Source organism: Alosa alosa, chromosome 1 (genome assembly GCF_017589495.1).
Source record: "Alosa alosa isolate M-15738 ecotype Scorff River chromosome 1, AALO_Geno_1.1, whole genome shotgun sequence".
Taxonomy (NCBI): Eukaryota; Metazoa; Chordata; class Actinopteri; order Clupeiformes; family Clupeidae; genus Alosa; species Alosa alosa.
Window position 1 is genome coordinate 46,690,520 of NC_063189.1, and position 14,929 is coordinate 46,705,448.

The 14,929-nt window shown below is 40.2% G+C and overlaps 1 protein-coding gene and 1 long non-coding RNA gene across 4 annotated transcripts in view; both read right to left on the minus strand.

Moving 5' to 3' along the window:
* Positions 1-5,551: 5,551 nt before the first annotated feature.
* LOC125305568 lies at positions 5,552-10,595 on the minus strand. 3 transcript variants are annotated; one of them, XR_007195442.1, is made up of 10 exons: positions 10,571-10,595; positions 9,601-9,678; positions 9,252-9,360; positions 8,921-9,024; positions 7,349-7,457; positions 7,011-7,119; positions 6,720-6,801; positions 6,469-6,530; positions 5,869-5,928; positions 5,552-5,653 (listed from the first exon to the last, which is right to left on the minus strand). It is a non-coding gene; the product is annotated as an uncharacterized LOC125305568 (long non-coding RNA). The 3 variants fall into 3 exon arrangements; XR_007195435.1 differs by lacking the exon at positions 10,571-10,595 and adding an exon at positions 10,404-10,520; XR_007195447.1 differs by lacking the exons at positions 9,252-9,360; positions 10,571-10,595 and adding an exon at positions 10,404-10,523.
* A 1,305-nt stretch (positions 10,596-11,900) lies between these two features.
* Positions 11,901-14,929, minus strand: part of mmp16b (matrix metallopeptidase 16b (membrane-inserted)) — a gene marked incomplete in the record, with an annotated part of 13,752 nt that continues 10,723 nt past the window's right edge. Inside the window, 2 exon segments of the mRNA XM_048259895.1 lie at positions 11,901-14,346; positions 14,495-14,610. Coding sequence (XP_048115852.1) covers positions 13,982-14,346; positions 14,495-14,610 — 481 coding nt within the window.

Sequence of the window (14,929 nt, forward strand, 5' to 3'; positions counted from 1 at the left end):
GTCACCACGCACCCTTACATGGTTCTCGATTTTGGTGCCAACTGGGCCTTAATCATGTTGACATTGTTGCCGCTATATATATATATATATATATATATATATATATATATATATATATATATATATATATATATATATATAGAGAGAGAGAGAGAGACAGAGACAAGCTACGCATTATCTGAAAACCACAACACATATACTCCCACACATGCAGAGTCTACGCCCACTGCATTAAAGCAACACACACAGCATTGCATGACCATACCAACTGACAATGATACAGGGCATAGGTATTGCAGAATAAGTTTAGTTTACTGTAATGTCACCAAAATGTACATGGATAATAAAGATAGAAGGTTCAAAAGATTGTGTATAAAAAACTAGAAAATGTAATTTCGAGGAAATTACCAGTGCATGAAAATGCAACATACTGTATATTAACATAAATTACAAAACAAACTTTTATTTGGAAACAGTTGTAATGGCTGACCGTTGAAATGGCTGAACAGTTAAATAGTTGAGTAGCTTAAATAGTTAAATTATTTAATAGTGAATTATTGTAGTGGGGACATTTATTTTGAAACAGTTGTGGGCAGAGGAATCTGTAGTGTTAAGAGAGCCAGATTGTATGCTTAAAGCCTGAGACAGAGTATATAGTTTAAAAGTTGAATGTAGATAGTGTAATGGATGTTGTTAGACAGAAAGTTGAATGGATGTTGATAGGCTGATTGTTTAATGGATGTTGATGGATAGTTTAATGGGTCGATGAGTGAATGGTTTGAAAAGGGATAAATGGATAGAACGTTGGATGGAATGTGCCTTATCCTTACAGAATGAAGAGACACAGAGAGAGTTGGCCTAGTTGATCAGAAAGCAGTTGATACAGGTGCAATCAGTTTAACTGACCCTTTGATGGGTCCTAGTAGTGAGCAGCTGGAAGTTGATACAGGTGCAAATCAAGTTAATTAGCCCATTGTGATATCATCAGCCCATGTTAAGTCTATGGGGAAAAATAAGCTTGTTTTTTATTAATATCTCAAAAAGTATAAAGCTTACAAAAGTGAAAAATACATTCCCCACGTGTCCTTTTCAAGACCTACGTTACAAAGTTTGAATGAAGTTTCTACGTTAAACGGTTGAAGCTGAATTAGACGCAGAAATTTGGTGAGAAGAAGAAGAAAGAAGAAGACGACGACTTCGGATAACAGAACAGTGCATTTTCATGCACTGTAATAAATGGTACATACAGACACTGCACATTAAACAGTCTGATAGCAGCTGGTAGGAAAGACTTCCTGCAGCGTTCAGTCCTACAACTTAGTAGGATCAACCTGCGAGTGACCGTGCGGTGCCGAACACTCCCGGGGCATGTACTGGGTGGGTGTGATTGTCCAGAATTGAATGCAGTGTTGAGCGCTCTACCCTCTGCCACCTGCTGGATTGTGTCCTGTTTGTATACAATTAAGGGAACCAGCCTTCTTGATTAGCTAATTAATTACAGTGCATGAAAATGCACTGTTCTGTTATCCAAAGTCTTCTTCTTCTTTTTGAGATTAACAAAAAACAAGCTTATTTTCCCCATAGACTTTGCATTGGCACTATGACATCACAATGGGCTAATTAACTTGATTTGCACCTGTATCAACTTCCAGCTGTACTGCTTTCTGTTCAACTAGGCCAACTCTCTCTGTGTCTCTCCATTCTACAAGGATATAAGGCACATTTTAACCAACTTTCTATCCATTCATCCTCTTCAAATCATTCACTCATCCACACATTAAACTATCCATCAACATCCATTAAAAAATCTGCCCATCAACATCCATTCAACTTTCTGTCTATCAACACCCATTACACTATCTGGGTCATTCCACGTCAATTGAACCAGGGCCCATGCACTTAGGTCTCAAAAAATTCTGAAAAAAATACCAGGTGTACCTATGTTACCCAGGAGACACACTGTAAAATTACTCTTAGGTAAGATCAATACTTTCCAAGATACGTCCAGTTTTACAGAGGGAGGGGGGTGTCGATTTTGGTCGGCCTCTTTTTTTTGTCAAAGTTCACAAGCCCACAGCGCAAGAACTAAACCATGTAGGAGGCTCAAATTTTGCATGCTGGTACATAAATAAGAATAGTATGTAGCAAAATTGTCATGTTTGGTCTGGATAATCCTGCATGGTCATAGCTGTCCCTTTTCAACTATTTAACTGTTCAGCCATTTCAACTGTCAATTGTTATAAACTATGACTCCTGCCAACTGTTTCCAAATAAAAGTTTGTTTTGCATTTTATGTTAATATACAGTATGTTTATATTTTCATGCACTGGTAATTTCCTTAAAATTACATTTTCTAGTTCTGTTCTGGTCTGCTGTTCGAGCATCCTCCCCTCAGCACACCACATCAAAGAAAAGAGCACTGGCCACCACGGTTTGATGTGCACAGCAGAGCCTTGCTGATGTTAAAAGAATGCAGCCTTCTTTAAAAGTACAATCTGCCTTGTCCTTTTTTTTTATACAGAGCCTCCATGTGGATGGACCAGTCCAGCTTATTGTCCAGCTGTACTCAAAGGTTTCTATTGCTGAGGACCAGTTCACTTCCACCTCTTTCCCTGGGATGGTAACTGTGTCTGGATCAGGCCTTTTCTTCCTAAAATCTAGCCATTTCTTTGGTCTTGGAGATGTTGAGCTGTAGGTGGTTGTTGTTAGCCTCATAAACCAGACTCTTGACTACACTGAAGCAAAATTAAATTGAGCGGAAGTACGTAGACGGGCGGATTCAGGCTAGGTTGTTGTTGCACCAGGGCACAGTCTATATACAGACAGACAATTATAATTAAGCCTTCATTTAATAATTCAATAAAACAATAACCACCCGTACATCAGTCCACTGTTTTCAAGTTACATGTACTTACCCGGGCAACGTATGGATAATTTGCCTCCAAATGAATGCCTTTATTTTTAACAAACTGCATTGCTTCCCCCATCCATCCTCCATTGCACCCATATGTCTGAGTTGTGAAACAGTCGACCAGGTTTTGTTCACTCAGTGAAATGAGGTGTCTCGTCTTCTTAAAATGCTGACCTTCAATTGACCCTGTTGCTAAAATAAACCAAGACCCACACCACCCCTGTGAAAGAAGTCTGGGTTTTAGAATGAAGTGTAGTGACGTCGAGAAGCATCCTCCAGGTGGTCATTTGCTCACAGCAGAAAAGGAGGTTGTAGGTGGGAAATTAAATGTGTGCATCATCTTCCTCTTAAACTTACCAGATTTGTCAACACAAGTTCTCGCTACCCATATTAGGTTAATTTAAGAAGTACCTGATTCTTTACAGGGGTTACAAAGCCCAGTGTCCTATAGTCCAGTCTGAGACGTGACGTGGGCTTCCGTCCTCGTCTCCCTTCTTCACTTGATGTAATTGCTCCCAGTCGAACGCTATACTCCTCAGGTGTCTACACGTGTACAACATTGTCAAAAGGGACGTAGTGTTTGCCTTCACAATAAGAAATGGAAGAGTTCATAGAACACCATAAGACCAGTCACTTACCAGGGTGGCCAGCTCATTCAGGTCCATGATAAAGCGACGTTTGCCCTCCAAGTATTTCTTGTTGTGGCAGCTGCCTGATTCTCTGCCCATATGTGGCAGCTGCCTGATTCTCTGCCCATATATTCTTACGGAATTTATCATTAGCCTGAAAGTGCACAGGAAAGAAATAAAAACATAGGTAGCCTATAGGCAATTTGAAATCACCAATAGAATGTGCCTATACTTACAGCTGAGGGTATATTAACTTTGTTCTTCGCCTTCCAATTTCGCCAGCCAACCTCGACTGTGGCGGTGGTGAGACGCAAAGGAAAGTGTCCAACAGTGGCAGAGGACTGAGCACAATGTTTCTTGGTGTTTTATGCCCCTAACGTTGTCTTCAAGGCAGCGCTGCCTGAAAAGCACTAGGGTTCAGCATGGATAAGGTTAGGTTTATGATTAGGTGCCTTTAAGTCAGCGGTGGCAGCCCTGCCTCGACGTTGGGGGCATGAAACACCATCGAGCAAAAACAATATGCTGTGTAGGCCCTATATCAATGCCCTATAATTAGGCTATCATGCAAAACAAATAGGCTACATATAATAGTCACATTAAACGTTAATGTCAAACATGCAAAAATACGTTTGAGCATGTACTCCATCAAACATGGGCTAATTGGCTTAGGTGGCACAGCATGTAGGCCAACTGAGCCTACAGGTGCAGCGACTTCCCTGAAGTCTGCACTGCCTAGGCTACTGAACAGAAAATAAATGAATCTTCCGGACACGTTGCATATCAAAAGGTGTTGAATGCACGAGTAGGCATATTGCACAGTGCTAATAGGTCACTTTACATTGTGCCTTTTAACACACACACACACACATACACCAATACCACAGATGTCAAAAGTTTTGAGCTAGCCTGTGCGACCATCATGGTGACTGCAGCGGACCTGTGAACTAAAGTTGCCTAGTGCGCGTGCTATGATACTTATCACACAGATGTTACCACATTTATGTTTGGACAAATAATCATGGGCGCCAGAGGGAAATCTTCAACTAATGAAAACTAACTTGATCATCTCTGCTGCCCTTATACTCACCTCATTCATGCCGAAACATGGGAACAACATCTGGGACATTTGGAGAAGATTTCTGTATGTTTCCCAGTTGTGTTGTCATCACTTTGTAGTTTAATTAGTCTAGGCTATCAATTCATGTGGACTTTGACCAGCGATTTTAATGTGAACATGTCGAATTGCTGCATTTTAGAGCAAATACAGTGGTTTATTTAAGATTAATATGCGTAGGCCTATGCCTTAACCTTTAATGTATCCGTTGTTACGATGATTGCAAAGCACATACTCGCAGTAGGAAGATGTCAGCACTGGAAACGTTCCAATTTCCAGACGGCTGTGTGAAGTCTATATGGCTGAGTGAAATGCTGCACGACTGACACCTGGTGGATTGTTTGGGTGAATGCTCCTGTCGCCTAATCAAATGTATGCACACGGTCAGGTTACAATGTCATGTTCTTGATAATTGTATTAATCTTTGGCCTTTATCTCTCAAATATTTCATCCACATATTAGTTTTGCTGTTTGAAAAGCAAAACATTGAAAGTTCAAAATGATACACTTGCATTAATAAACTTCGTTGTGGAATTACTTCTCATTTTATCCTTCATATTCTTTATCTGCCAGAGCTAACCCACTTAGTGGATACCAGCTGCTCTTTACCACAAGGCTGGCTTTTCCCTAGATGTAGGGACAACAATCAAGTCTGAAAACTATCCTACATTAGCCATAGAGAAACACAATACCTTTCATGAAGTAAATAAATTATATTTTTTTTGAAAATGTAATGCATCTTCTAGAGAACTCTCGATATTGCATTGGTATTTCATGAAATGTGCCTTGATTTCAAAGTCGTTTACAGTTAGTTACAGTGTGTTAAATGTTTTAAGCCAAACGCCAATCAATTCAGAATGTTCAACTGTTGTACAGATCAACTAACACAAAGAGGACCATCATAGAGCACAACAATTTATTGACAACTGTATAATTGAAGTCTTCTTGCAGATGCCTTTGCAGTGTAGAAGCCCTTTCATACTTAAATCATCTTTTGACCTGTAACAAGTAAAAGCAGTACACATTAAGCAGACAAAAATCTTTCCAGGGCAGTCAAAAAAGGTCATAAAAAATAAAAGAACAAAAACAAGAATGATGTCAGATTTCTTGTCAACATCAGCAGCTCAGAGAGAGAGTTCAAAAAGAGTATCATCATAATAATTTTTCTTGACAAAAAGAAATGTCAAGAAATAAAGATAACTGTCTAAGCTCACCTGTTATCCATTTAGGGGATCGCAGCCAGTCCTGTTACACCATTGTAGTAGTTGGAACAACTGAGTACGGGGCCACAGAAATTACATAAGTTAATGAATAAGAAACACTGCATCGAGATGACCATACCATACCATACCATACCATCGAGATGACCATTACGATAAAAGCGTTCACACTGAACAATGATAAACAAAGTCTCTCCTTGTGTTAATGAATGTGACGGTTAAAATTTGATGGGTTCTGATTGGCGATTAGCTTTTTATCGTTCTGAAAATCGTTCTGAAAGTGATACCCAATGATATCGTTCTTCATATCGTTATCGTTTGTGTGAACGTCGTCATTCCTATTAACAAGAACGATATTTATTTATAGTCATCATTATCGTTTTTGGTGTGAATGGGCCTTATCTTCTCAAGGTAAAGAAAAGGAACAATGGCTATTCCGATCAAAGATTCTAGAGCGTCTGTAAGCACCTGATCAAAATAGAATGTACACCATGTAAACAGATAGCACAAATATTTCAATCGGAATAGTTTAATCAGAATGACAAAAAAAAAAAACTGTCCATCTAAACCCACAGTGTTGGGACACATCGGTACCTTTCATAGTCCTTCCACGCCATGTTCTACTACTTCTTTGGCACGGACATTGGTGACTGTGCCTGCAGACAGACAGAAAGGACATCATGCTGAGAATCAAAACAGACATGATGGCATGTTGTTTTCCTCAAATGTCCTAAGATAGGAATCCAAAAACTGCCAATACATCAGTCACACTCCCACATTATTAGAAAATTGTTCATATAAATTGAGGAACATTATACATTTAAATTGGCTGGTCTTGGACTCACCAAAACGGGCTGAGATTTCACCCAGTTACTTCAAATGAGTAAATCGGGTTTTGAACTCCATGCTGGCTTATTGCACCAAAATCTGGAATAGAAACCCAAATGATCTGGTCAATTCCACAAATCCTTCTGAAGCACTGCAGAGCAAAATTTAAGTCACTTTTAAAAGAAATGGATGCACTCAGGATTCTTATTTACATCACATGCTCAGGGAGAGAGTTCAAGAATAGGATCATCATTGTCATCCATCAGGTCAAACATGAAAAAGACCAGATATGTAGCTAGCAAGCTTACCAGACACGTATTTGAGATCAAAGAGGGTCGATGATATGTAGCAAGTAAAACCACTCCCCAGTAACGTGATGCATGAACTTCATGCTGGTTTGTTGCACTATATTAAAATCTGGAATAGAAACCCATATGATCTGGTCAGTATTTAAATCCCACCCCTTTATTCAAATGTCCTTCTAAAGCAGTACAGCGCAAAATTCAAGTCGTTTTTAAAAGGAATGGATGCACTCAGGATTCTTATTTACATCACATGCTCAGGGAGAGAGTTCAAGAATAGGATCATCATTGTCATCCATCAGGTCAAACATGAAAAAGACCAGATATGTAGCTAGCAAGCTTACCAGACACGTATTTGAGATCAAAGAGGGTCGATGACATGTAGCAAGTAAAACCACTCCCCAGTAACGTGATGCATGAACTTCATGCTGGTTTGTTGCACTATATTAAAATCTGGAATAGAAACCCATATGATCTGGTCAGTATTTAAATCCCACCCCTTTATTCAAATGTCCTTCTAAAGCAGTACAGCGCAAAATTCAAGTCGTTTTTAAAAGGAATGGATGCACTCAGGATTCTTATTTACATCACATGCTCAGGGAGAGAGTTCAAGAATAGGATCATCATTGTCATCCATCAGGTCAAACATGAAAAAGACCAGGGGCCTCATGTACAAAGCTTGCGTACGCACAAAAATGCTGCGTACGCCACTTCTCACACTCACTTCCGGATGTACGAAGACTGACTTGAACGTGAGAATGCGCAGTCCTCCATGCAAACTTCATGTCTGGTGTACGCACATTTCCAATGTGTATCGTCAGTTGGCGACACTTAGAGGTAATGCAGCGCAACAACACTGATCGCGAGTCTAGGCCTTTATTTGCACAGTATATTGTGAAACGTGGGTTATTAAAAATTATAACACTTCGAAAGAAGGCCTATGTTTCTATATAAATGGACATTCAACATGCTCAAATTCTACTAAGTTATGCAACAACCTATCTGTAATGACAACTGTAGTCTTATTAGAGGATACGAATTAAAGGGGAATGTGAAACCTATAGCCTACACATATAGATAGAATAGATAGGCTGACTAATAAGCGCGAATATAAGCTATTTCCCTTAGTGACTGCATAGGATACTTTGACTTTCCTCGAGTAAGCATTCTCATTATTGTTATCACACTTGTGTGCAAATATAGGGATATGATCCAGAAATCGTAATGTTGTGGCGATGTGGCCTAGATCAACTTTTGTTTATTCCACCTCGAGTGCACGATGCGTGGTAGCCCACTTGGACACGATTGATTTAATGTTTTTTTAATTAATGCAGTTGTGTTGTAATGGTTCAAATGCATCAAACCCAGTTATGCGAACCCCGTCACCTACTTGCAGACTGACCAATAATTCTGCCACGGTCTCTGACCCTATAGCTAGCCACTGCTACACTCTGCCACTACTGTTTTTTTTTTTTTGTTATTAATTAGATGATAAAGTCGTAAGATTCTTGCCATTTAAACACTTCTACCTCGGATAAACACTTCTACCTTAGATGATAAAGTCGATTTCTTGCTGGAGATAAACTTTTTTTTATTAATTTGATGATTTCAATTATTAAACTTTGGAGCAGGTTCAAGTGAATGGATCCACAAATGAGTTTTCATTGTTATTAATATTGCGGGATAGGCCGTTTTGTCTTCGCGGAGGTCTGCGCTCTCGAGTGGCCTTACTTAAAAAAAAAAAAAAAAGAAAAAAAAAAAAAAGCTGTGTGGAATGCTGCGTACGCACAGTTTCATACATCAGGATTTTTTTGTGCGTACGCTACTTTTCAGGTTTGCACGTACGCAATGTTTTAGTATGAAATCCACGCAAGTCTTTGTACATGACGCCCCAGATATGTAGCTAGCAAGCTTACCAGACACGTATTTGAGATCAGAGGGTCGATGAGATGTAGCAGGTAAAACCACTCCCCAGTAACGTGATGCATGAACTTGCATGTTTGTTGCACTATATCAAAATCTGGAATAGAAACCCATATGATCTGGTCAGTATTTAAATCCCACCCATTTATTCAAACGTCCTTCTAAAGCACTAGAGCAAAATTCAAGTCACTTTTAAAAGAAATGGATGCACTCAGGATTCTTATTTACATCACATGCTCAGGGAGAGAGTTCAAGAATATGATCATCATTGTCATCCATCAGGTCAAACATGAAAAAGACCAGATATGTAGCTAGCAAGCTTACCAGACACTTATTTGAGATCAAAGAGGGTCGATGACATGTAGCAAGTAAAACCACTCCCCAGTAACGTGATGCATGAACTTCATGCTGGTTTGTTGCACTATATTAAAATCTGGAATAGAAACCCATATGATCTGGTCAGTATTTAAATCCCACCCCTTTATTCAAATGTCCTTCTAAAGCAGTACAGCGCAAAATTCAAGTCGTTTTTAAAAGGAATGGATGCACTCAGGATTCTTATTTACATCACATGCTCAGGGAGAGAGTTCAAGAATATGATCATCTTTGTCATCCATCAGGTCAAACGTGTAAAAGACCAGATATGCAACGTATGTAACTAGCAAGCGCTTACCAGACACGCATTTGAGATCAAAGAGGGCTGATCAGATGTTGCTGGTAAGGTCACTCCCCAGTAACGTGATGCAAGTAGCTACAAAGAAATAGACATTTTCGTAAACATCACAGGCGGGACAAATACTGTAGAAATGTGTAATAACAATAGTTACATTGAATGGTGACACGTGCAACCTGTGAGGTAACAATGTACAGCTTGATGTGCCATTTTGAAAATATAATTTTACAGTCTTATCACCCTGGGGGATCATATTTTATATAATTAATTAATCATATTTTGATATTTCTGACTCTCGCCAGATGAATTTCGTTCCGCCTAGCTCGAGTCAGGTTAAGCTAGTTAGCCTTTTGGAGGGATCTCAATGCATTTTTATCTGCCACGTGCAAAACCACGAACGAACTCAACCATAGGCTAGCTAAATGACTGAACCTCACTTAGTGGTCATACACCTAAAAGAAAAGTGCAAACTCGTTTTCTACATTTCTTGGTTTCTGACATCATGGCTAACTTGTAAAAGGTAACGATAACAGCATAACTGTAACTTTACTGACTGTAATAATAACGTTAGCATGGTACCATGCCTGTCACGGTAGTCAACCTTGCTATGCTAAGGTAACGTTACGTTGGGCAAGGTTAGCCGAAGTGGAAACGGAGTAGTTAGAATTAATTACAACTAACATTACATTGTTACTGTACATTAAAGTACACTTGCCACAAAGATCGCCGCATGCATAGCCTATTTCATCTGCACGAATCTTCAGGCAGCTACACACAGACTAGGTTACCGTGCCGTGCTATACCGTGAGTGCTCCGTCTGTAGTTTCGCATTGAATTGTGGGATGAGGTTTGATGACGTCCGTCCTTTTCAACAACGGTGAAACAACATTGTTCTTAAAATATGGTTGATGCAGACAGAGTGTTAAACAGATAACTCTTTGCAAACGTTGCCTATATTACAAGCTCTCACAGATATCTTTCTGCTTGCATGCCTCCTCTCCTTGTCTTCTTCACTGGTAGTCTGTTGATTGATGTTAGGAATGCTGGTCTGATGTTCCACCGAATCTATGCCAGACCAGGGCCAGATCTGTTCCATGGTGTAATTTCCATCTTGCACTTTAGTTGTTTGCAGTGGCATGGTAGAAAAAGTATGATATCATAAAAATAAAGATATCAAGGCCTACATAAGTATCAGTTACTGAACTGCCATACAGGGGTGCGTTTCCCAAAACCATAGTTGCTAACCTGGGAACAGGTTAGCAAATTGCGTTGCAACCAACAAAGTTGCTAACTTAGTTTTGGGAAACGTGCCCCAGAGCAGTCTCCCATGCCTCCAATTATGGGCAGCAATGACACCAAATGATCAGCAAGTCATTACACTTCAGTGATTTGTTGATGTTACATTTCTGTGGCATGTTGTGTTTGCTTTTTCATGGGACACAATGGGATCCAGAAAACTCCTTGTTCTTACATCTCATATTTCACATTTATCCACATCCATTGGCTCCTGGCTGATAGTTGGTGCATGAATGCCAATTTGTGGAAGACAAAATGCTATCAGTCATCTTTGATGAGTGCTTGTTTGTGAAAGTTGCCATTTGCCATCCCATTAAAAAGATAGCAAAAATGCGATAATTTATTTGAGGCTGTGGAATTTATGGTGTTTAGGTGGAAAGCATGCAGCAGCAACCTACTGTAGTAGCCGGCTGTGATTTACTCTTGGTTTAAACAAGTAAGTAAAATGCAACTTTCCTGATGAAGAATGGCAAAAACAAAAGAGGCCTATACATAACAAACATATAACACATTTACTGTAATGTGAAATGTTTTAAGGTAGCCTAGGCCTTGTGTTACCCTCTTCCCTGTGATATTGTGTACAAGGATCTTCTTGAGACACCCTAGACCCATGTTTATTTGAAATACTGTGGGAAATTCATGGATGTTTTGTTTGGGAAGACGACTCTGGTAGAGTAATGGCTGCCTTCAATCCTGTGCCTGTCAGGCTTTCACATCATCTGTTTGCTACGCTGACAATCCACATGCCATCCTGTTGACTGCTGTATTAATAGCACCATCATTTCAATCTTTAATGGCATGGAAATTACCAGTAACAACCCTGACAGCATGAGCCCATTTCTGAATCATGCAAATCATACTTCAAATGCGACCTGCGATTTTCTGAGGACAGCAATAGCATGTTAGGTCTCCAATTGCTTAAAAGCGACAACATTGTTTGCTTTTGTAGGCTATATGAAACGTTGAATAATGACTCATTATGGTCAATGACCATTAAAACACTATTTTATATTAACATCTGACATTTATTGAACTATTTTGGCTCATTAAACATCCTTCACTAAGTCTAATAAATAAAAATCAGAATCAAATGATGACAACATCCATAAAGGGCATCAGCAAGTTTTGTGGATTATGTCTGCAATGCCACATGTCAACAGTGATGTTGAATAGGTCGTCTGTATGGCAGAAGACTTCTCTCATACTCCACTGACAGCCTGCCACACACCTATTCATATCAAGTCTACACTACATGAAATATTTACAACATGTTCAAATATACATGTACAGTACTCACTGAGTTGCAAGGCAAAATGGAGTAGGTTCCTCACGTTCAAAAAACATAAGTAAACATCACACACAAAATGAAATTCACACATTCATTTGGGTGTGTGACCAAGAGACGTCTGGATTCTAAGTACACCGCACATGATCATGTTAGAGGATTGCTATTTCTATTTAGTCTTATAATGCAGAGTTACAAAAAAAAACTGATATGAATCGGTTAGTTTGATTTTCTAAAACATATCAAATGCTAAATGATTTTTTATAAAGGAAGGCAACTGACCAGTGCATATCATTCTGCTCCCACGTTAAAAAGTATGTTCTACCTGGAGAAGTTGATTTTTATAATATAATATTTCTTTCTATTCACATTTAAACACAAACCATGAGGAATGTTTTTTTTCTGTCCAGTATTTTCTATAACAGTCATTTGTACTATTCTTCACTACACCCATTATGTCAGCTTTGCTTTCGAGACAAAGCAAGTTATGAATTATCAACTCGTCATGAAATTATTATGAGGCATGAAACAATTGAAATCTGACTTCATGCATAATTACTGGGATTTGTCTGTTTGTATATGTATCATAGCACTATACAAGTGCATTGTATCCATGATGAATAACTTCTCCATCATATTTCTGCATTAAGAGACTGAACAATAAACATCATGAGTCACTAGAGAATGAAAGCCTTTTATCTTTCCTCCAGATGGCAACAAGGCTAAAGGTGTTGGTGCTTACGATTCTACTGATCACTGATTACCTGGCTGATCCTTATGCACTTGTAGTGTGCTAATTAACACCCTAAACCACTGGACTGCTCCGAGGAACAGCAAGTCAGAGGTGAGGTAACCTATACAGTAAAATCTTCCATCTGAATAGCTCACCTTGTGGAGCATGCGCGCGCACGCGCACACACACACACACACACACACACACACACACACACACACACACACACACACACACACACACACACACACACTGCATACTGTATATACACACTGTGACACAAAATGTCAATCTACATAAATACACTTAGAGATATACACAGAATAAAGTAATTTGTGAATTTAAGGCATTCAAAAAATATTGCAGGTAGAGTTTGGACCTGTTTTTGACAGACTCCTTCAACAGTCTACAATCTCCAGCTCTCAGTTACTACCTCAGGCAAGAGCAAAGATAAACAAAAAAATACAATAAAATGAGACGATAATAAGCATCGATGAGAGAAACATAAAACGAAAGCAATCCTCTTTGGAAAGTAAGGTCATATTTGGTTCAGTTGTCAGTCTGCATCCACAGTTTTTAGAGGGACACTCAAGCCCACACTCAAAATGATGTACCTACAGTGTACAGAAGAGAGAGAAGTCCTGTCTTCAGCTCTTTATTGTCAGTGTAGTCGTTTCATTTTGAAGAAAGCCGTAGGTCCAACATGGCTTTGCACACTCAGGTCTTTTCCTCGTATTTGGAAGGAAGAGCCAACACCTTCATCCCAAAAGACGGAATCCCATTCCTGTCCACAGTCAACCAGCACGGCCTGGTCTTCACACCAAATGACCTGACCTAGCCTAAACCCAAAGATTCCATGGCAAGACTACTCTGCCAGCTGCTAAACACCCAATCAGCAAGAGCAGCTAGGTGGTCTTAACCTGGGGTAGGGGGATTGGGGGACGGACATTGGGCGGGTGAGACTGTGTGTGTGTGTGGGGAGTGTGTGTGTGTGTGTGTGTGTGTGTGTGTGTGGGGGCACTTGGATGGACAACTCTGCTCCTCCGCGTGGTGCAGCCGTCCCACTCTCACACCCACTCCTGCATAGAGCGCTTGCAGTACAGTATGTGGCGCTGGGTGTCCTTCCTCTTGAAACGGAACACGGTGTAGAGGAGGACCATCATACACAGCGCCAGGATGCAGGGGATGGCGATGGCCACCGCTTTCTCAGTGCCGCCGGCCGCGCTCTCTAGCTTGATGATGACGTCCATGTCCTCGGGGTCGTACTGGTGCTCCTCCTGCTGCGGCGGCGCCCAGTCCGTGTCTGGGTCGATGGGGATGTGGTCGCAGCCCATGAAGTCGCGCAGGATGGAGCGTGGATAGCCCGGCTCTACTCGTAGCCTCTCGTTGTTGAACTTCCAATACTCCTTCCCCTTATAGAAATACGTAAATCCTGCAGATACAGTAGAGTCAGAATGAGAGATGCTGACATCAAAATACTGAGAAATCATATGAAGCTATATTTGATATGCTTAAGTTCCTAAATTGCTGTACTTGCTGTATAAACTAATCTAGATTGTGTCACATTATCATGGTCCTACCATTTGCTTTGTCCACAAAGGCGCCCTGTGGGGATTCTGGGATACCCTTCCAAACAGTAATGGGTTTGGGGTAGCCAGGATCCATGGTCCTCAATTCCTCATTATATCTCCAGTATCTGCACAGGATAGAAGGCATTACGCAGACAGAATGAGGACAATGCAATGCAATGCCAGACTTTACCAGACAGCAGGACCTGCCTTAGCACTACTGTGTTTTTTATTTGAGATATTTCTAAAATATCCACCACCACAAATGTGCCACCCCCTTTTTTGTCCCGCTTTCAAATAGAGGAGCAGCAGGCAGCAGTTATGAACGTTGTCATACTATTTATTTCCTGCAAAGAATGCTGCAGTACACAGCTATGGGTGCTTGCTTTTCCCAGGACTCTAATGACTTTGCCACTGCAACTTGGCAGCTCCACATAATTAAGCACA